This window comes from Macrosteles quadrilineatus, unplaced genomic scaffold (genome assembly GCF_028750875.1).
Source record: "Macrosteles quadrilineatus isolate MER2022 unplaced genomic scaffold, UCM_ALF_1.0 Scaffold_8__2_contigs__length_117827958, whole genome shotgun sequence".
NCBI classification, from domain to species: domain Eukaryota; kingdom Metazoa; phylum Arthropoda; class Insecta; order Hemiptera; family Cicadellidae; genus Macrosteles; species Macrosteles quadrilineatus.
The window spans coordinates 25,993,173-26,014,116 of record NW_026542601.1 but is presented as its reverse complement, the minus strand read 5'-3'; the positions used below and the strand labels follow the sequence as shown (position 1 = coordinate 26,014,116).

Below are 20,944 nucleotides of genomic sequence, written 5' to 3'. Positions count from 1 at the left end.
CTCGTTCGAATAAACGTAGGTTTTCACGTTTGTACCAAATTTCATCAAAATCGGATCATTTTTGCTCGAGTTATCGTGCTAACGGACACATATATAAATTGGTACTGTAGTTGGTAAAATTAATCTATTTATATTTATCTATTTATGAATCTATTTATATATATATATATATATATATATGAATATTAACGGATGGTGTTTTTGGCCTCTAGGGACCTCAAAACGAAAAAAAATCGGTCCCGCGTCCAGGTCTTACCATGAGTACTACGGTAATAGCTTATTCCCTATATGAGAAATTCGCTAAAATGATTGGATAACTGTGGGTATTAAAACATCTAGTATACGTAAGAGACAACTACATCAGTTAGCAAAAACATCTGTGGATCCGTTATTTTTGGATGATGTAAAAAATTATAAGAAAATATTTAAATCTGTATGTAAGGCAGCTAAACTATTAAGTAACCGGCTTAAAATAAGCAGTGCTACAGACAAATCCAAAGTAGCATGGAATATTGTAAAAACGGAGCTTGGCAACATTGAAAAATGTCAGAATTTTCCAAACTTGATAGTTAACGACAAGGAAGTGACATCAGGGTCTGAAATTGCTAACGTTTTAAATATTAAATTTTTACAATCATCCAATTCATTAAATATTGTGCCTTGTGTTGAAGATGCCCTTGGTTTCCTTGACAGGGTTTTGCCACCTTCTTTGCCAGTTTTTTGTTTCAGTGGTGTAACAATGAAAGAAGTAAAAGATGTTATACGTTCAATTAAAAATAAGAAGTCAGTTGGATGGGATGAAATCAACTTCCGTTCACTGTTGATGATATCCCAAACTGCTTTGGATTTGTTGTCAGCGGATTTTATGTGGGTGGTGCTATGAACATGACGAATTTCTTTCAGCCTCAGATCATATAATCTTTTGAAGTAGCTTGCTCTTTGTTTTTCTGCCAAATCATTGGTCAACAGAAAAATGTCATGGGCCGCCAGATACTCCCTCTTCATCTCCATGGTCTCTGTATCGTAGACCATCTTCCATGAACTTCTAGGTCTTCTTGTCCTCTTCCGCGGACAGGCTGAATCAAGTGCTAGAATAGTTGTTTTAATAGACCGGTTGTATGCTTCATTAACATCATCACTACCCAGTACATCTTCCCATGACTGAAGAGATAAGATTTTTTTCAGCTGAAGAAGGTTATTGATGTTTAGATGTCTTCTAGTTGAGTTGATTGAATTAGCCCTGTTCACAGGCAGTTTAAGGCTGCACAGCTGAGCAGTGTGGTCAGAAATTCCAGCATTTATAATTAGGACGTTCGTTTCTTCAGGATTAAGGTTTGTGCAAACAGCATCGATAGAGGTTGCTGATCTGTTGTTGCCACTCTTTGGTTGTCATTGCAGTACAATACATTGTACTCTAAGGTTGTCACTCTTTAGTATGAGCAAATGTAGTTTCCTTCATATGGCTTTTGTTTTGAAGGATTTCTCTCATGTAGAGCAATTTAAGGTTGCTCTCCAATATGAACAAATGTATGCTTCTTCAATTTGAAATTGGCTGTAAAGGATTTTCCACATGTATCACACTTATAAGGTCGTTCTCCAGTATGAACCATTGTATGTACTTTCAAATACTTTTTTGATGTAAAGGAATTTCCGCATGTATCACACTCATAAGTTCGCTCTCCACTATGAACCAATGTATGTGTATTCAAAATACTTTTGGCTCTAAAGGATTTTCCGCATGTATCACACTTATAAGGTCGCTCTCCAGTATGAACCATCGTATGTTCTTTCAAAGACTTTTTTGTTGTAAAGGATTTTCCACATGTATCACATCCGTAAGGTCGCTCTCCAGTATGAACCATTGTATGTTGCTTCATGCAGTTTTTGGTTGTGAAGGATTTCTCACATGTAGTGCACTTATAAGGTTGCTCTCCAGTATGAACTATTGTATGTTGCTTCATGCTGTTTTTGGTTGAGAAGGATTTCTTACATGTAGTGCACTTATAAGGTTGCTCTCCACTATGAACCATTGTATGTTCCTTCATATAGCGTCTAGATGTAAAGGATTTTCCACATGTATCACACTTATAAGGTCGCTCTCCAGTATGAACCATTGTATGTTGCTTCATATAGCGTATAGCTGTAAAGGATTTTCCACATGTATCACACTTATAAGGTCGCTCTCCAGTATGAACCATTGTATGTTGCTTCATATAGCGTCTAGCTGTAAAGGATTTTCCACATGTATCACACTTATAAAGTCGCTCTCCAGTATGAACCATTGTATGTTCTATCAAAGACATTTTTGTTGTAAAGGATTTTCCACATGTATCACACCCATAAGGTCGCTCTCCAGTATGAACCATTGTATGTTCCTTCATATAGTGTCTAGTTTTAAAGGATTTTCCACATGTAGTGCACTTAAAAGGTCTCTCATCAGAGTGTGTCAACAAATGACTCTTTACGTGATGTAGGTGGATAAAGGTTTTCTCACATATAACACATTTAAAGGGCCGCTCACCTGTATGTTCAAATATATGATACTTCATTTTCCACTGAGTAGAAACGATTAATCTACAAACTGGACACTTATAAGGAAGCTTTTTAATGATCTTTAACATTTTTACTTTTCACTTTCTAACTTATCAGATAACCCAGTAACTAAATAGATGCATCAACTAGTCAGTATGCTTTGTATGTCCATTTGAATATTTCTCTTGTTTGTAGGATTTGTTAAATACCTATTAGTTACATATGGATCTCATTCAATTTTTAGACATCTCTTGCTCAAATCTTGTTACTGATGGGTTGGAGATATTATCAAATCGTACAGAATAAATGTTCATTGTCATATATAATCTCTTGTTATTCAAGGCATAATCATGATTATTATTTTTTGTTTATAGTGTTTAAAAGATAATGCTTTTACACTGTTGGTCAAAGTATTGTATGTAAGAGATTATATGAAGCTTTACTGTGATGAGCTTGAGTTTATTTTTCTTTTGTCCGGGAAAGTATATTGTCACTTCTGAAAAAGACCATACTTTATTAGACATTTACATTTTATAAATAACAATTTCTTTTTTTATCGGTTGATTAATCTTTATAATGTTATAACATTACAATTGTTTATACTAGCTCATAAATATTTAATGATTCAAAATCAAGGTGTTACAAGCCATTCAAAATTATATAATCTAAATAAGTATAACATCTATTCTATTTTTAACTCTTTCTGAAGTTTCTTAAGCCCCACACCTTCATGTAAACCCTTTTCTCACTTGCAACAATCTTTACTAATTGTGGTATTTTTAGGAAGGGTCATAATGTCCTATTACATGGAAATTTAAAATATATACTGTTAGCAAAAAGGTTTTTTTAAATATTTTTCATCTATGTTGGTGGCATTTTGGGAGGATATGAGAGTTGGTTATTCAAATGTCCCAATCCATACCTTTTGTGGATGTGCCTGAAATCAAACCTGTCCCTACCGCTACAAAGTCTGGACGCTAACCATTAAGGTAGCAAAACACCCTAAAAGCCATATATAATAATACTAGCAGAGTACCCGTCCTTCGTACGGGGTTGGCATATAAGTATAAAATGTGTATTGCAGTTATACTCAAGCTTTGCGTTTGCAATGGGGGAGGACACAGTTTGATAAAATATGCTTCTTTAAATTTACTGTATACTATAGTATTAAGAGTGAAAATTTTTAAACGTATGTTTTCAGGAAAAGCACTTTAAAAATTTTTTGTTCTGTTTTTTTAAACTTTTATTATTTTTTTTTTATTTCATTAACATTTGAAGTTTCATAAAATGTCCATTGTAAAGCAATATCTTTGCTGATTTTTTATTAATAGAGCATCTTTGATGGAAAAACACAAAATTTTGTCACAACCATCACGGACATAAAACTGAGTATTAAAAATAGTTCATATTTTTTTATAACTATGTTTTGCTAAAAATTAATTTACTTTTAGGGTCATTATACAATAAACAGCTCACTAAGCTTTTGGTGTATTTGGTCTTTCTAGAAAAAAATAAAAAACTCAAAAAATTAAAAGAAGCCAATAAAATCTTTTTAATTGAGCGAAGCTCTTTGGGATCAACTTCAATGCAACAAATGGGAAGCCAAATGAAGCAGACTACGATGAAGCATTTCACCAGCTTGAAACAGATTTTGTGGCAAACAAATTTTCAACCCTAATCTGTTCAGCTATGGGTTGTGTTAGGGACTTGATAAAGCCTCAACATTTTATAAAAAATATTATCCATTTTCACCAGCGAACCGGGGCACGAGTCATTATAGTTTCTTCTGACCAAAAGGCGAAACGAAGACTTTGGAGAGGACTTTCGCACAACGAGTTTGTAAAGACTTTGGAAAATCTGATAGCCTCACACTCATCACTTGCCCCTGTCACCACAACACCCCAGAAGCAACAGAGCAACAGCAACACCTGAAGTGAGTGATAAAAGCCAGTCCAGTGTAAGTGAGTGCGTAAATGGAGCAGAAAGCAATTCAAGTACCCCGACCAACTCAGATGCAACTCCAGACTCCAGCAGCACTCCACCATCACGTGAACCTTTATCACCTTTTAAAGGATTCAATACACCAACAACTGAGAAACTGGACTACATAACTAGTAATTTAAGCATGTATGATACTAATAGACCTAGCTCTTTTATAAATATTTCACCTTTTTTAGGGAACATGACCCAATTTCCACTCTTAGGAACAAAGTAAGGCATACAAGTAATAATAGTAATAACTTTTGGTTTTTACATCTGAACATTCAAGGTTTTTGTAATCATTCTACAGATCTGTGTTTTTTACTGGAGAATAGTAGCAACAACATAAAAGTAATATCTCTGAATGAACATTGGTTAAACAAATCTAATATTAATGTATTAAATAAGTTAAGTGGTTTTAAAGTAGCTGACTATTTTTGTAGAGACAGAAAACTTAGAGGAGGCTCAGCTCTTTTGTTATCTCAAGAAATTGAATTTAAAAAAAGAGATGATCTCAAGTTTTTAAATGAAGAAAATAATTTTGAATGTAGTTTTGTAGAAGTTTGTGAATGGAATACATTATTTATTTCAATCTATCGTATACCAAATCTGGACATTGATGACATATTTTTTGAGAAATTTGACTGTCTTTTGTCTAAACTTTGGCATGAGTCTAAGTCAAAAAACATTTTAATAGCTTCAGACCATAATATCGATCTTCTAAAAAACAATAACCGATCAAGAAGTTTACAATACCTTTGTTATCAGTTTGGGTTAAAATATCACTTTTTTCAACCAACAAGAATAACTCCAACCTCCAAAACTTGCATTGATAACATATTTTCTAACATGAAATTGATTTCAGATAAAGCTGAAACCCAAATTATCAATGCAGGTGCATCTGATCATGAAGCAATACTATTATCACTAGCTGACTTAAAACCACCCCCCTCAGCTTTAAAAAGATCAAATGTTTCTTTTAAAAGGTCATTTAATTCAGAAAATTTAAATTATTTCAAAAATAGTCTTATTGAATCAGATTGGAAATTTAATCCTTTTGAAACTGTAAATACAAATTATAATAGCTTTTTAGATTGCATCCTGAAAAATTTTAATCAAGCTTTCCCTCTTAAACAATCAAAATGTAATTCTGTTAAACATGCATCCAAAAACTGGATTACACTTGGTATAAAAATATCCGCTGAAAGAAAACGGCTTCTCCATATCGAGTCAAGATGGAATAAGTCTAAGGACTTCCAAGATTATGTAAAAACATACAGGCAAATATTCAAAAAAACAATTGAACTCTCTAAAAAGAAATACAATGATCATTACATTAAAAATTCTCTTAATAAGACCACAGCAACATGGGAGATTGTTAAAAGGGAACTTGGACAACAAAAGGAAAAATCTGAATTACCTTATCATGTTCAAAACGATTCCTTGAAACTTACACATTTGGCTAATAATTTCAACAACCATTTTCTATCTGCACATACATCAGTAGGGTGTAGTCCTAAAGCCAAAGAGGCTCTGAATTTTATAGATTCAAAGTACTACAAAAATACATTTAAATTCAAACTAATTACCGAATCAGAAGTAAGGAAAATTGTATTTTCCTTAAATAACACAAGATCTGTCGGTTGGGATCAGATTCCATTGTTCTTACTTAAGCATGTAATAAATGAAATACAAACTCCTCTCTGTAATCTCATAAACCAGTCCTTAATGCACGGTATTTTCCCAAACAAACTAAAATACTCCGAAATTTTACCACTCCATAAGAAAAATGATAAAAACACTTTAGAAAATTACCGCCCAATAGCTATGCTCTCAAGTATATCTAAAATATTCGAAAAATGTGTTGACCTACAATTGAGAACTTTTTTAGAAGATAATAATATTTTTAATGATTCCCAATTTGGATTTAGAAAAGGATTAAGTGCTCAACAATCAATGACTAAATTAGTAAACTGTGTTGCGAGTTCCTTGGATGGATCTCAGAAGACAACTGGAGTTCTGTGTGATTTAACCAGAGCTTTTGAATGTGTTCATCACAGTTTGTTAATAGACAAACTTGAAAAATATGGAATAAAAAACAAGGAACTAAATTGGTTTTCTACATACTTGAGGGATAGATATCAAAGGACTAAAATTATCAAATTTGGACATACTTTAAATTCTAATTGGGAAAAAGTTGAAGTAGGGGTGCCTCAGGGATCAATATTGGGCCCCTGTCTATTTCTTATTTATGTAAATGACCTACCAAATGTGTTAAAGATGGATGTATTTCAATTTGCTGATGACACAATGCTGTTATGTAAGGGACCCAATGTTGAATCCCTTCAGCACACAGTAGATACAGAATTGGCTGCTTTAAGTGACTGGTTTAGAGTAAATGGGCTCTCCTTGAACATGGACAAGACTCAAGTAGTTAATTTTCGATCAGATCATAGAAATAGTTTAAAACAGACCACTTTTACAAATCATCAGTTAATGTCTGAGGAGACAGTCAATTTTTTGGGTATTCATATAAACGAAAATCTTGACTGGCTTCCTCACATTGACAAACTACGGAAAAAACTTTCTTCAGCAATATTTTCTCTCAAAACAATTTCTCAAGTTACAGATACTAAAACTCAATTAACAGTTTATCATTCATATTTTTCATCATTAATGTCATACGGAATACTTGTCTGGGGAAATTCTTGCCATGGTAAGAAGATTTTTAGGCTTCAAAAGAAGGCACTTAGAATCATAGCTAAAGTACCCCGAAGAAGTCCGTGCAAAGTCATCTTTCAGGCTTTTAGCGTTTTAACATTTTATGACCTGTATATTTTAGAAGCATTGTTTTGGGTATTCAACAATTTGTCCATTTTCAGGGAGGGTCACACAAACCATAGGTATAACACTAGACATAAGAACCTAATTAAGCCCACTAGCCATAGATTATCACTATTTGAAGCATCACCTCAATATATTGGACCAAAATTGTATAACTTGATTCCTGATCATTTAAAAAACATTGCAAATCCAAAAAAGTTCAAACAAAAATGTAAAGAATGGTTATTGACAAAAACATTTTATTCTTTAAATGAATTTTTAAGTGGAAATTGGGAGGGTTAAGTGTTGAAATTATTTTATTTGGATTTATTACTATTTAGATTTAAGTATTATAATGCATTGACAAATGTCCTGTCATTTTATGATGTAATGGCATTCTGTAAAAAAATAAATAAATAAAATAAATAGAGAAACATCACTCAATAACGGCTGAACTCATTTCAGCCAAACTTAACAAAATTACTTAGACTAATAGTGGGATGGTTTTTAAACAAACAAATTTCAATTAGATAATGCTAATGCAATTTAAAACGAACTTATAATTTCCAATATTTAACATTAGGCTTATGGGACTAAAGTAGCCATGACAGTTTTTTTGTTTACGATAAAAATGTAAACAAGAGAATCATAAGGTATTTCTGAACTTTCTAGACTTTTAAACGTTTTTAAACCATTCCTATGATTTTATTAAACAAGAAAATGCCGTTTAAACATTTTTTTAAGGCACTGAAAATTGAGAAAATATACGGAACTACTTCTCAATGCGCGGAGCATAAACAAGGAGCGGAGGGATACGTACCGGTGACTACTTTCTTGGGAACCTATTTGTGTTGCCAGCTGATTAGAAACAGCCAATGTTGGAAATCAGGATTTAATAAGCGATATATCGAACCGCACTGAAATCGATATTTAATCCGATAATACCTCACAGGTTATATTATGTTGAATTACATCGACGGTGCATTAAGTTATTACACTTATTAATAAAACGCAGATTGAACATTGATCTAATTTAGGCATGTGGGGAAGGTAGGTCGGGGTTTATGAGTATTCGTGACTACATTAAGTGTTTTGAAGTAAGGTTAGACTAGGAAGGTAAAGTGTATGTTATAGATAGGTGATCGGATTGTTTATTTGTGTGTCACCTGTTATACTTTGAGAAATAGTTAAACATATATTTAATATGTTATCACCATATAATTTTTATCTTTTGGAATAGTTGGTTAAACGGGGAAATGAACAGTTTTAAATATATTTCAAAATCATGAACAACACAAAAACAAAAACAAACAAACAATTAAGTCAGCTGAAAACTATTTAAATTAATATATCTGTTTTAAGACAGTACAAACTCTTCCCCCATGAAATAATTCAAAGGATACTGTAAATTCTATATCTTCCAAAGTTGATTTATGTGCCGTCTCCATAGCATGTCATCAACAGCAACGGAGTACATCACTCTTCCAATTTTTTTCTTTATTTCGCCTTTTCTCCAAACAATTTTGCCATTTTTCACCATTTCTCTTACCAAAACATGTTCACCTTCTTTGAACTCTCTTATGGTTCCTTTGAAAGATGTACATCCTTGTTGGGCTGTGCGAAAGGTAGGTTTCAACGTTGACTCTAGTGAAGGTCTCAACACATCTAACGAATTCCGCAGTTTTCTTCCAAACATCAACTCTGCCGGACTTTTTGTTGTTGTTGATGTCTGTGAGATGAAAGAACTTTAAGAAGTTTTTCTTTTAGGTTTCCATTTGTGTCCACTTCTTTTCTTAAGTACCTTTTCACTTCTTGCACATAGCGTTCTGTTTGACCATTGCTCTGCGGATTATAGGGTGCAATGGTTCTGTGAATAATACCATTATGTTTTAAGTAATTACTAAACTCTTCTGATTTAAATATCGAAGCATTGTCACTCAACAATGTATAAGGTAGGCCGAATCTTGCAAAGATATCTTCCAAAAACTCTATGGTTTTCTTTGATGTTGCTTGTGTCATGGGACAGGCTTCTAACCATTTAGAGAATGAATCTACAACCAGTAAAACGTATTGATTTGAGACAGGTCCTAATGGAAGAAAACTGCGGAATTCGTTAGATGTGTTGAGACCTTCACTAGAGTCAACGTTGAAACCTACCTTTCGCACAGCCCAACAAGGATGTACATCTTTCAAAGGAACCATAAGAGAGTTCAAAGAAGGTGAACATGTTTTGGTAAGAGAAATGGTGAAAAATGGCAAAATTGTTTGGAGAAAAGGCGAAATAAAGAAAAGAATTGGAAGAGTGATGTACTCCATTGCTGTTGATGACATGCTATGGAGACGGCACATAAATCAACTTTGGAAGATATAGAATTTACAGTATCCTTTGAATTATTTCAGTACTTAAATTATTACAGTATTTATTACAGAATTATTACAAAACTACAGAATTATTACATTATTTATTATTATTTATTATTTATTATAAATTAATTATATATTATTTATTAATTATTATTTATTATTACAGTATTTTTTGAATTATTGAATTATTTATAGGTTCTTAACGGAATTCTTGTTCTATTTAGAATCTTACCTGGAAATAATTTCTTAAACAGATGCAGCGGTATAGTACTGACCGCAGCACCAGTATCTAACTCAAAAGAGTTACGCTTATCGTCAATGGTGCACTCTAACATAATCTTTCCCGGCCTGTTTACCATTTCGGGTTGATATGCATCATCTGAGAGCTTAGACAATTTAGTACATTTCTTCTTTCTATCCACAATGGATAACATTGACATAAAAGGTGGATTTTGACACTCACCTTCCTCTTCATACTCATTTCCTGTCGAAGCATCATCAGCTTGTCGCATGTTTTGTTTCTTTCTCCGACAAACTTTGCTGAGATGTCCTTTCCTCTCACAATTCCAACATTTGATGTCTGCTGGAATTTCGCACGCACTTATGTGATGGTGTCCCCCACACCTGAAACATGATATGTTACTACCCTTTCCTTGCAAATATCCAGCGCTTTTCTTCCCTCGAATTTGTTCTCCAACTTTTGATTGCAAATTTGATTCTTGGATTTTCGTTGTTTCACTTTTGATTCGCTCAAAGTTACTTGCTATTTCAAGACATTGGTTAAACGTTTAATTTTCGTGAATTTCAATTAATCTAGACAGCAATTTTCCATCATGAATGCCCAAAATAAACTGTTGCCGCAGATGAACGTCAGATGTTGATGCATTACATTTTGGACATTTAAAATCACATTTACTGGCTAAGGTTTTCAGATCTTTGGCGAAGCTGCCTACAGATTCACTCGGATTCTGGATTCGTTTAGTGAACTTATGTTGTTCTGCAATAATACTTCCCTTAGGTTCCAGTAATAATTGTAAAGCTTCAATAATTTCGTCATAACTTTTATCCTCAATGTCACATGGGCTTAGATTGATTCTCAGGTCGTGAAATACTTTAGGTGCCAACAAATTGATCAAATACTGTTTTTTCTTTAATTCTGACGTGATTCCGTTTAGGTCAAAAAAGTTGTCTAGCCTTACCATGTATGAACTCCATGTCTCAGAAAATAGGTTGACTGGGTGTTAATATACCTTCTTCTACTAGCTCCTGGTGTCTCTCACCCTTCCTCCTCCTCATCCTCGTCGCCATTTAACAGTTTTAAATATAAAATGTCAATAATGGTGTAATACCCAAGCTAACATCCCAAGTCGCATCAGCACGTCACGACATGTTTGCTGAAGACGTCGTCACGCAATCTTCTTCTTACTTAGGCTCTCTAACATTATGTTACAGTACATAGTTTTTACTTCCATTTCAAAATCATGAACAACACAAAAACAAAAACAAAAAAACAATTAAGTCAGCTGAAAACTATTTAAATTAATATATCTGTTTTAAGACAGTACAGGAAACGATTTCAAAAATGCTTGCATTATGGTCTTAACAAGCCATCTGCAGTAGGCCTATTCTAGCATTGACTTTATATAAAGTCAATGATTCTAGCAAATTACTACATAAAAACCAAATGAAAAGAACATTTGGATTTGGACCTTTGACCATAGCAAAACTAGCATATAATTTATGAAATGTAAAAAGTTGTATATCATTAAATACTATTCTGTAATATTAATAATTGTTCGGCAAATCCTCATTTTAATGGCTCGCCTGAAAATGGAATCTACATTTTGTGAAACAGTAATTTGGTAACATTTCAGTAATTCCAAATGTTGATAACAGCAGCCTATCCTATATAAATACTGTTATTTGATTGCCAAGCCAAGGACTATCCATACATACGTCCAGTTGCAACCGTAATAAGTAAATAATTAATTACCTGGGCTTATAGAAGTACACTTTTAACCACGGTATGGATTATTGTCTAGGCCTGTCCAGAAGTAGGCTACTAATTTCTAATTATATTATCTACATTGTATATTTAAGGCATGTCTTCCCTTCTTATTATTATTCTGTTTTCACTTAAATCAGCCGAATGATGATATTTTAATTTTTGAAATTTATATGATAGAAATCATAAACGTGATGGTCAGGGACAAGCGGTACAGTCGTGAATTGTCTGAAATAATCTAAATCTTTCTAAACAATCCTTCAATTATACTGTTAGTAGTGTTAGTTATAATAAAAATATGTGTTTCAATTGAACTAAACTAACTGTTCAATTTACAATGATATTTAAGTTATTATCACGACCAAACACAGGCTGGATTGGTCGTGAAAAAAACCCGCGATGGTCGTGAAACTTTGGTCGTGACATTACGTGTTATTTGGCTCTGTTCTGGCGGTAGCTCTGCACCTCATGTTCGTTCGAGGATACAAAGTGGACTTCTAGGTTAATCTAGCAATTGAAATATCTTAAAAACAAAAATTAACACCATGTCTACTTCATCAAATGACTAAGATAAGAATTCTTCAGTGCAATCTGGAGCGATCCAGGACGGCTGACGCACTTCTTTGTCAGTTTGCCCTCGAACACGATGTCGACGCTCTCTTAATCAGCGAACAGTACCAGTATCGAGATAGGGACCCATCTTTATGGTTCCCTGATAGTCTTGGTACTGCTGCATTCTGGGCTCGTAATGCAGCTAAAGTACAAGTGCGGGGTCACGCGAATGGCCGAGGTTTCGTTTGGGTTCGGTGCAGGGATGTCACTTACTTCAGTGTCTACCTTACTCCCAACGAGGCCATCCGTGACTTTCGTGAGAAGATAGACCGCCTAGAAGAGAGCGTGCGCGATACCACCGGACACGTCGTCGTGGGTGGGGATTTTAATGCTAGGGCTGTCGAGTGGGGAATGACCCTCACCAACTCCCGGGGCAAGTATATTCTGGACTTTGCTGCCAGAGCCGGACTCGTTGTACTGAATGAGGGCAACACGCCAACTTTCCGCCGCCCTGGGATGCGGGGGACGATCCCAGACATTACCCTTGCATCTGAGTCCCTTTTGCCAAGGATCAGATCCTGGAGAGTCCTGGAGGATTACACGGGCAGTGACCACCAGTACATAATTTTTGACGTCCTGGATGGTCATCAGAGACAAGTGGCAGCGTTTCGTCAAGTGCCCGTTCGATGGAACATTAAAAAACTGGACGTGGCAAAATTCAATGGAGCCATCCTACGAAGAACGCCGGATATTCATCCCGCAACTGGCGTGCCTCACGCAGAGGCGTTAGTTGCATCCACGGTGGAACTGATTGTCTCGGCCTGCGATGAATCTATGCCTCGCAGGAGATACCGGTGCAATAAGCGTCCTGTGTACTGGTGGACTGCCGAGATTGCGGAATTGCGACGAGCAGCATTGAGAGCCAGAAGACTTGCTACCAGGGCTAGAGAACCCCTAGACAGACGGCGTAAGTCGGATGCTTATAGGGCGGCTAGGAGGTATCTTCGTCGAGCCATCAATCGGAGTAAACGCAGTTGCTGGGATAAATTAAGGGACGATGTTGATTCCAACCCGTGGGGCCTGGGTTACAAACTTGTAACCAAGAAACTTGGAACCCGCTCTCCACCTTCCGTTATGGACAGGGTCACTATGGAGAGGATAGTCGAGTCCCTTTTCCCGGCTCACGCGTTGCGACCACTGCGGGATTTCGGAAGGGTGGACGACGTCCCACTTTTCAGCCCTGAAGAGCTGGTGGCGGCCGTCATATCCCTGAAGAACAACAAGGCTCCTGGTCCTGATGGGGTACCCGGTGAAGTCCTCAAGAAGGTTTTGACTACCAACCCCTTGATCCTTTTGAGCATGTACAACGCCTGCCTGGTCGAAGGGGTTTTCCCCTTGTGCTGGAAGACAGCTAGGCTTGTGCTTGTTGGGAAGGGCAAGGGAGACCCAGATCTGCCATCCTCTTACAGACCTCTGTGTATGTTGGATACGGCTGGCAAAGTCCTCGAGAAATTGATCCGTTCCCGGCTGAATTCAGCCGTTGTCGCTGCGGGGGACCTCTCCCCTCGTCAGTATGGATTCAGGACGGGGCGATCAACGATTGATGCGATTGAGGAGGTGAAGCAAGCAGTGATGAGAGCTGAGGATTTTAACCACTACTCTCGCAGGGTTGTGCTGCTCGTAACGCTCGATGTGCGAAATGCATTTAATTCGGCGAGGTGGTGCGATATGCTGGACGCTCTGGAGAACACCTTCCACGTGCCGGCATACCTCATGCGCATCATAGAGGATTATCTCCGGTTTCGCCTCCTAACGTATGACACTGCGGAGGGCCCGCGGACGATGAGTGTCACTTCTGGTGCTGCCCAAGGTTCCGTACTCGGCCCAGACCTCTGGAACGTCGCTTATGACAGCCTTCTGAGGTCTGAAATGCCTGAGGAAACGGTCTTGGTTGGGTACGCAGACGACGTTGCAGCTTTGATAGCTGCACGTAGCGTTGAGCTGGCTCAGCTAAAGCTAAACCGAGTTATGCGTACCATAAACGCATGGATGGCAGACCACGGTCTCTCACTTGCTCTGAGCAAAACCGAGATCGTGATTTTGACAAAAAAACGGATTGACACCATCGTGCCGTTGAGGGTGGGAGCCGTCGAGGTTCAAACTGTTCGTTCTGCCAAGTATCTTGGGGTCATGGTAGACAGCAAGCTTAGCTGGCGGGATCAGATCTTCCGAACAGCGGACAAGGCCGCTAGGGTGGTTTCTTCTCTTAGCCGGTTGATGGCCAATGTCGGAGGGCCTCGGTCCAGTCGTAGAAGGCTGTTAATGTCTTCGGTCCAGTCCGTACTCTTGTACGGTGCGGAGGTGTGGGCAGACGCACTAAATAAGGAGGCATACAGGATGCGGCTCGCCCGAGTGCAGCGTCAGGCAGCACTGAGGGTAGCATCTGCCTACCGAACAGTGTCCGAGCCCGCCGTCCTGGTGATTGCTGGAGTCATCCCCGTCAAACTTTTGGCGGCGGAGAGAAAGGCAATTTACCGGCGCCGCGGGGAGGACGAGGCACGAACAGAGGAACGCACCCGCACCTACCAGCTGTGGCAGGAGGGCTGGGAACAGGAGACACGGGGACTCTGGACCAGGCGACTGATTCAGCAAGTCCAACCTTGGGTTGATCGGCGGTACGGAGAGGTGGACTTTTACCTCACCCAATTTCTGACGGGACACGGTTTTTTCCGGTCGTACCTGTTCAGGATGGGCAAAGCCGTGTCTCCCGACTGCATATACTGCCCAGGCATTCTCGATGACGTGGAACATACATTTTTCCACTGCCAGCGCTGGGAAAGGCCCCGCCTGGAGGCTCAACAGTTAATAGGACTGCTGTCGGTGGACACGGTCATACCGATTATGACGGAGGGTGAGGACAATTGGACCTGTGTGTCACATTATATCCAGGGTATCCTCCGCGCCAAGAAGATCGACCTTGACCGGGATGCGGTGTAGGTCATAAAGAATCAAAATGCCAGAAACGGTGCGAGCCCTGAGGGCTTAGGTCACATGTTGGCCTGACTTGAAGTAATGTGACAAACAATTCCAGGTCTGTGTCCAACAGAGTAGAGGGGGTTTTTTAGTGAGTAGTCTGATAATTTCAGGAGTCTCACACTACAGGCTGGCTACCTGTGTGCGTAAAAGCATTTTCCCTCCTCTCCCTAAAAAAAAAAAAACTTCATCAAATGACTACCTACGTATGGTCGTGGACACACCAAAATTACAAAAAACACAAACTTGCCTTTATTAATCTTGTAATTCCTCATTTCAACTCGAAACGACCGGCACTGCAATCCTGACGTACACCCCGAACTAGTCTCTAAAACCAACTGACTCCATTGACGCCAGGCTTGCCACTGTCGTGCTCCAAACTTGCAAATTTTTCCCTAATGGTCGTGACGTCAAATCGAGGGACAGACCTATTTAGTCATGGTGGTCAGTTTACAATGAAAACAAAATTATCATATGCTCCTTTTTCGTAAGTTTAATAACTATTGATGTAATAATAGTTATTTGTGCAACTAGTGAGAAAAGTGAGCAATTGACTCACTCGAGAGAAATCCTTACTCACGAGCCGGCAACTAGTGAGAAAAGTGAGCAATTGACTCACTCGAGAGAAATCCTTACTCACGAGCCGTAGGCGAGTGAGGAATGGTTTCTCGAGTGAGACAATTGTACTTTGAACTCGAGTTGCACATTATACTTTTCTTACAGTTACCATAAAACAAATAAATTGGTGAAGAAACATAACCTATTTTACACAGAAGTGAACTTTTAATATAACATTTAATGTGAAGTGACAAATACAACAGAACAACAGCTGACCAGCTGATTTACAGCCAGTGCTGCCAACGTACTTCGCGCGCATACGACGTTGCCTGCATGCTACGCACTCACTATTTCGTGCCTTCACGTTGCAAATCTGGAGTGAGACAAAGTAATTAGAGTGAGACAATGTTAACATTGTCTCACTGATGAGCGAATTGGCCACTTTGCTTTCTCAAATCAGTGAGAGAACATGTACATTGTTAGGTAACTGTAGGAAAAAATATGACATTATATATTTCGGCATGAATAATTATTCTAAAAACAGCATGAAAGTTGCAAAATGTACCCTAGGGACACATGACGGTCGTGAGTTTCGAGACTTTAAAAATACGAAAAAAATCCCTAGAACCTATTTAAAGCCAAATATTTGTGTGTAACATGTTGCCCCTGTCCCAAAATATATTAAAACACATAATGATAAATTACATATTCAGTATCTACGAAGTAAAAGGCCGGGGACATAAAAACATACGTTTCAAAATTTTCACTCATTACACATCTAACATAGCCAAAATGTTCTACTATTTCACCTAAACAATAGGGAAAATAAATTATCAAAAATTTTCAAAATATCACAAATTATAAACATAACTGTAAACAATCCTACTTTACCTACAGTCACCCGACAAAGTTGGCTTCCTTGTACTGTTTATAGTACAGAAAGCTGCTAATTGCTGCATATTTATACTTTGTCGTACGGTTTATACTTTGTCGTACGCTTTTTACTTTGGCGCACATCAGGATTCCAACAAAACAACACAAAACAGCGTGGTTCTATTATGCTCGTAATCCGTGTACGCTTGGAAATAGGTTGGCAACACTTAAAGATAACAATACTATGAGCAGTTGATTGACTATTATAACTACGATTTAACCTGTCATTTCGTGTTTATAGTTTATGTTCTCTTTTCGGTATTTCTGAACTTCCTGGACTTTTCTTTTAAACGTTTTAAAAACATTCCTACGATCTTAATAAACAAGAAAATACCTTTAAAGCATTTTTTTAGGCGCGGAAACCACTGCAAATTACAAAAATATACGGAACTATTTTCTCAAGTCACGGAGCACATTGCTTGCCGAAAAAAAAAATAGCGGAGTGATACGGACCGGGTACTACTTTCTCTAGAGTCTAGGGCACCTATTTGTGTTGCCAGCTGAACCTAAAAACGTGTTGTATAGTGTTTGAAAGACTAATTATTTATATGCTTTAGTGACTGTAGGAAAAATATAATGTGTAACAAGAGTGCAAAAGGCTTTTTCTGCACTCAAGGTAATTCAGCGAAGTGCCACTTTGCTCACTAGTTACAAAAATAACTATTGACAGTTCTCATTGCGTATCACAGTTTTTTGTTGCTCCATAGTTCAAATGAGCTGTTTTCATAAATTCAAAAAAAATAATAGTGCTGCACACTGTTGGTAAATCTTATAACTTTTTAATGCTTTTCTATATCATAGAACAAACTTTTGAGTTGAAACAGGTGACTAAATTCTTCAATTCCCTTAAAATATGAATACTCATAAGGTTAACATGGGAAACTACAGAGCCACTGGGGCGGAACCCGATAGGATTTTTGAGATAAGAATAAGCCTATATGTTAATTGGAAATGTAAGCTATCATTATGCCAAATATCAGCCCAATCCGTCCAGTAGTTAATACCTGATTGAACTTCAAACAAACACACAAACTTTCACATCTATATATTAACTAGCAGAGCACCCGTCCTTCGTACAATAGTATAGTTAAATAGTATAGTTAAATAGTCCCTCGTAAAAATAGTTATGTACAACCGTATTTTGGTTAAAGAACATATTTGTATCAAATTTGGATACTTTATTTATTTCATACCATACTTAACTATTAACATGTCTGCTCTCCCGGGAAAACCAGAACAGCCTTTGCTAATACTAACCAACAACTTAATTTATGATGGAATGTCTTGGCAATGTTAATGTTTACACATTTGTTATTTCTGTTATTACCATGGCAGCAAGCTTGCTGGTGCGATGTTGCCACACATCAATACTTATTTATTTAGAGGCTATGGTTGCACAAAAAAAACTGACCAATTACAGTACTTTATGATTGTAACCCTTGATCTAAGACCCTGTGCCACACATCAATACTTATTTATTTAGAGGCTATGGTTGCACAAAAAAAACTGACCAATTACAGTACTTTATGATTGTAACCCTTGATCTAAGACCCTGTATTTTTGTTAGAGATACATACAACTCTTTCTGAAGACCAAACTCAATCACCTCAGGCCTTTGCACAGACTTAACGGTCTACAGCACTCAGGGCCGCCCCGAGAGTAATAGATGCCCGGGGCGAGATTTAAATTTTCGCCACCTCCCCAAAAAAAGTATTTGGGGGGTTTGTGTCAATAGACCCAACGTCCGATATATCGGTATGGAACGTTTTGCAAGTATTCTTTATAAACGTAACAACTACACTGAACTAAATTACTAAAAACATTGAATTTACGACTCACAACGTACATCACGAAACGACTATGAGTTGATTTAAGAGTTTGACCTTTGAGGTTTGAAACAAGCAAGTATAGGAGGGGCGTGTGGGCGAATACGCAGTGTGTGTCTCAGACTCGCAGTATTGCCAACAATTCACATGCCAGACGTAGAAGTAGTAATAGTACGAGTTTTATATTAAATAACGGTATTTATTTTATGATTAAACGAAAGCTATAGCCTTGCCTTTTTGAATAGTCATTGTCATTGATTACATGTTTACGAGTTTCCTCTAAAATATTCGTTTGCGGTTTGCCGATAACGTTAAACTTTTTACCTTCCAAAGCCGCACCGCCCTCTTAGCCGCGGCGCCCAGGGCGGTCCTGACAGCACTAGGCCTACATCATTCCGTCTACATTGAATAAGTTACAGTAGTAAGACTATGAAATTGATCAATAACCAAACTCAAACTAACTAAACCTAAACATTTCATACTGATTGCAATAATCTATAATACAATGAGTTAGGTACCAAAGTTCTGCCAAAGTAGGGCCTATAGTTACAGTACTTAATTATTCACGAGAAAATTTAACTTTTAAAAGTAATACAGTATCAGTAGAAACTAGAATTTTTTTCTGAAAATGAACGGTGCTAAATTATTTGCAGTGATAAAATAAAAATTATCCTTATCAGAATCATTTAATTATTTGTGTTTGAGAACAAGTTTAATCTAGGCCCTGACGACTACTTTAATGACATTGCTAAGAAAAGGATGCAAGTTTACAGAATTACAAAATGACACTATTCTAACCTAATTTTTGAAACAATCTAAATTCTGTTTAATATAAGTTAGTACCTATAGAAAGGCTTAGGCCCTACCAGTAGAGATAGGCTACGGTACCAACGTGTGGAAGGTAGCTAAACTTAGGTCGGGTTTTATGCTGGTTCATGACCTATTAGGCTGTGTTTTGAAATTAGGTGAGATTAGGCTAGGTAAAGTTTAGGTTCTAAATTGGTAATTCTTACCTTCTCAGGGCACCATCGGATAGTTAAATATTCTTTTTTTTTATGTAGCCTAGTAAATAATGCCCTGATTCTGAAATTGACTTTTTCGTGCAAAACGTCGGAAAACCTTGAAAAAATATTTTTCATGTCGAAATCAGTCATGTGGGGAGGCCTACTCAAACTAAACGATAGAGCGAGCTGAACAAGAATAACTTACCGTATGCAAGAAGTTTCAAGATCCAATGGATATTAGCCGAAGTTAACGGAGATACAGCCTGAAAATTATTGGAAAATGGAAAAATAACTAAGATACAACCGGATAAGCGTTGGTTAGGTTACGTTGGGTTAGGTTAGGTTTGGATCCGTTCCAGTCATGACTAAGTTAACCTTAGTTATTTTTCAGTTTTCCGACGATTTCCCGGCCGTAATATCTCCGTTACTTTATCCATCTTCTTGTTCAGCTTGCTCTACCGGTTAATTTGAGTAGCCTACCCACATTATCTATTTCCGCAAAAATGTTGTTTTTCCGTTTTCCGGGGTTTTTCGACGTTTTGCGCGGAAAAAACTATTACCGTATACGAATCAGGGCGTTATTTCCTAAAAAAAAAAACGAATTTTCCGAGGGAGCACCTATAAAAAAACCTATATAGGCCTACCTTATAATTATCCGAGTTGTTAAATAATAGGCCTATTACCTTCAGATTGTTTACATTCTTTACAATAGTGCGTTGAACACGACAAAAATCATAATTGCATTTGCTTGCTAATTTGGACTTAAGGCTATAACTTATCAACTAAACTTACCATGAATGAAGTAGGTATATTTTACGCCTTATAGATTCATGTAATTACATTTCAGATTTAAAATCGACAAGACAAGTTAAGTTATATTGTTCCGATTTCGTTCTAACAAAAATTACCGCCAATTCAATCTTTTCAAGTACACAACAACACAACACGTTGCACAATGCACAGTTCGCAACTGTCTGTAACTGCTGAAAAAAACAACTATCTAAACAGAAACAGGTCCAATAAAGATAATATACGGTGAAGCTATTAAACAAGTTATCCCAGGAAGGAACTGTTCGAAAGCCTTCTGTGCTTACTGCTTGTGGAACTTGTGGAAGCTGAGGTGCTCGTGGGTACAGAACGTCGAGTCACATAGACATTGCGAATTGCGATTGACATTTACATTTATAGTACAATAAAAATATGTTTTGACCCAAAAAAAATTAGCACAACCGGGGAATTTGGTACAGATGTTGGGTGTACCTTCCTTTTGAACATACTAAAAGTCCCCTAAAATTGAAGCTGTGCTACGGCCGCCATATTGGAAAATGGCGGCA

The 20,944-nt window shown here is 37.2% G+C and overlaps 2 protein-coding genes across 2 annotated transcripts in view; one reads left to right on the top strand and one right to left on the bottom strand.

Annotated features, from left to right (window-relative positions):
- Positions 1-20,944, top strand: part of LOC129000023 (interaptin-like) — a 175,673-nt gene that overhangs the window by 124,980 nt on the left and 29,749 nt on the right. The window lies entirely within an intron of this gene.
- Positions 511-20,617, bottom strand: LOC129000024 (zinc finger protein 431-like). The gene is made up of 3 exons (XM_054426871.1): positions 20,403-20,617; positions 10,163-10,323; positions 511-3,028 (listed from the first exon to the last, which is right to left on the bottom strand). Exon 3 carries the CDS (start codon positions 2,619-2,621, stop codon positions 1,500-1,502), a length of 1,122 nt encoding a protein of 373 aa, XP_054282846.1. The 5' UTR covers positions 2,622-3,028; positions 10,163-10,323; positions 20,403-20,617; the 3' UTR covers positions 511-1,499.

What these genes read in the sequence shown, in the direction of transcription:
- LOC129000024 (XM_054426871.1), bottom strand. Translation starts at nt 2,621, where the DNA reads ATGTTAAAGATCATTAAAAAGCTTCCTTATAAGTGTCCAGTTTGTAGA.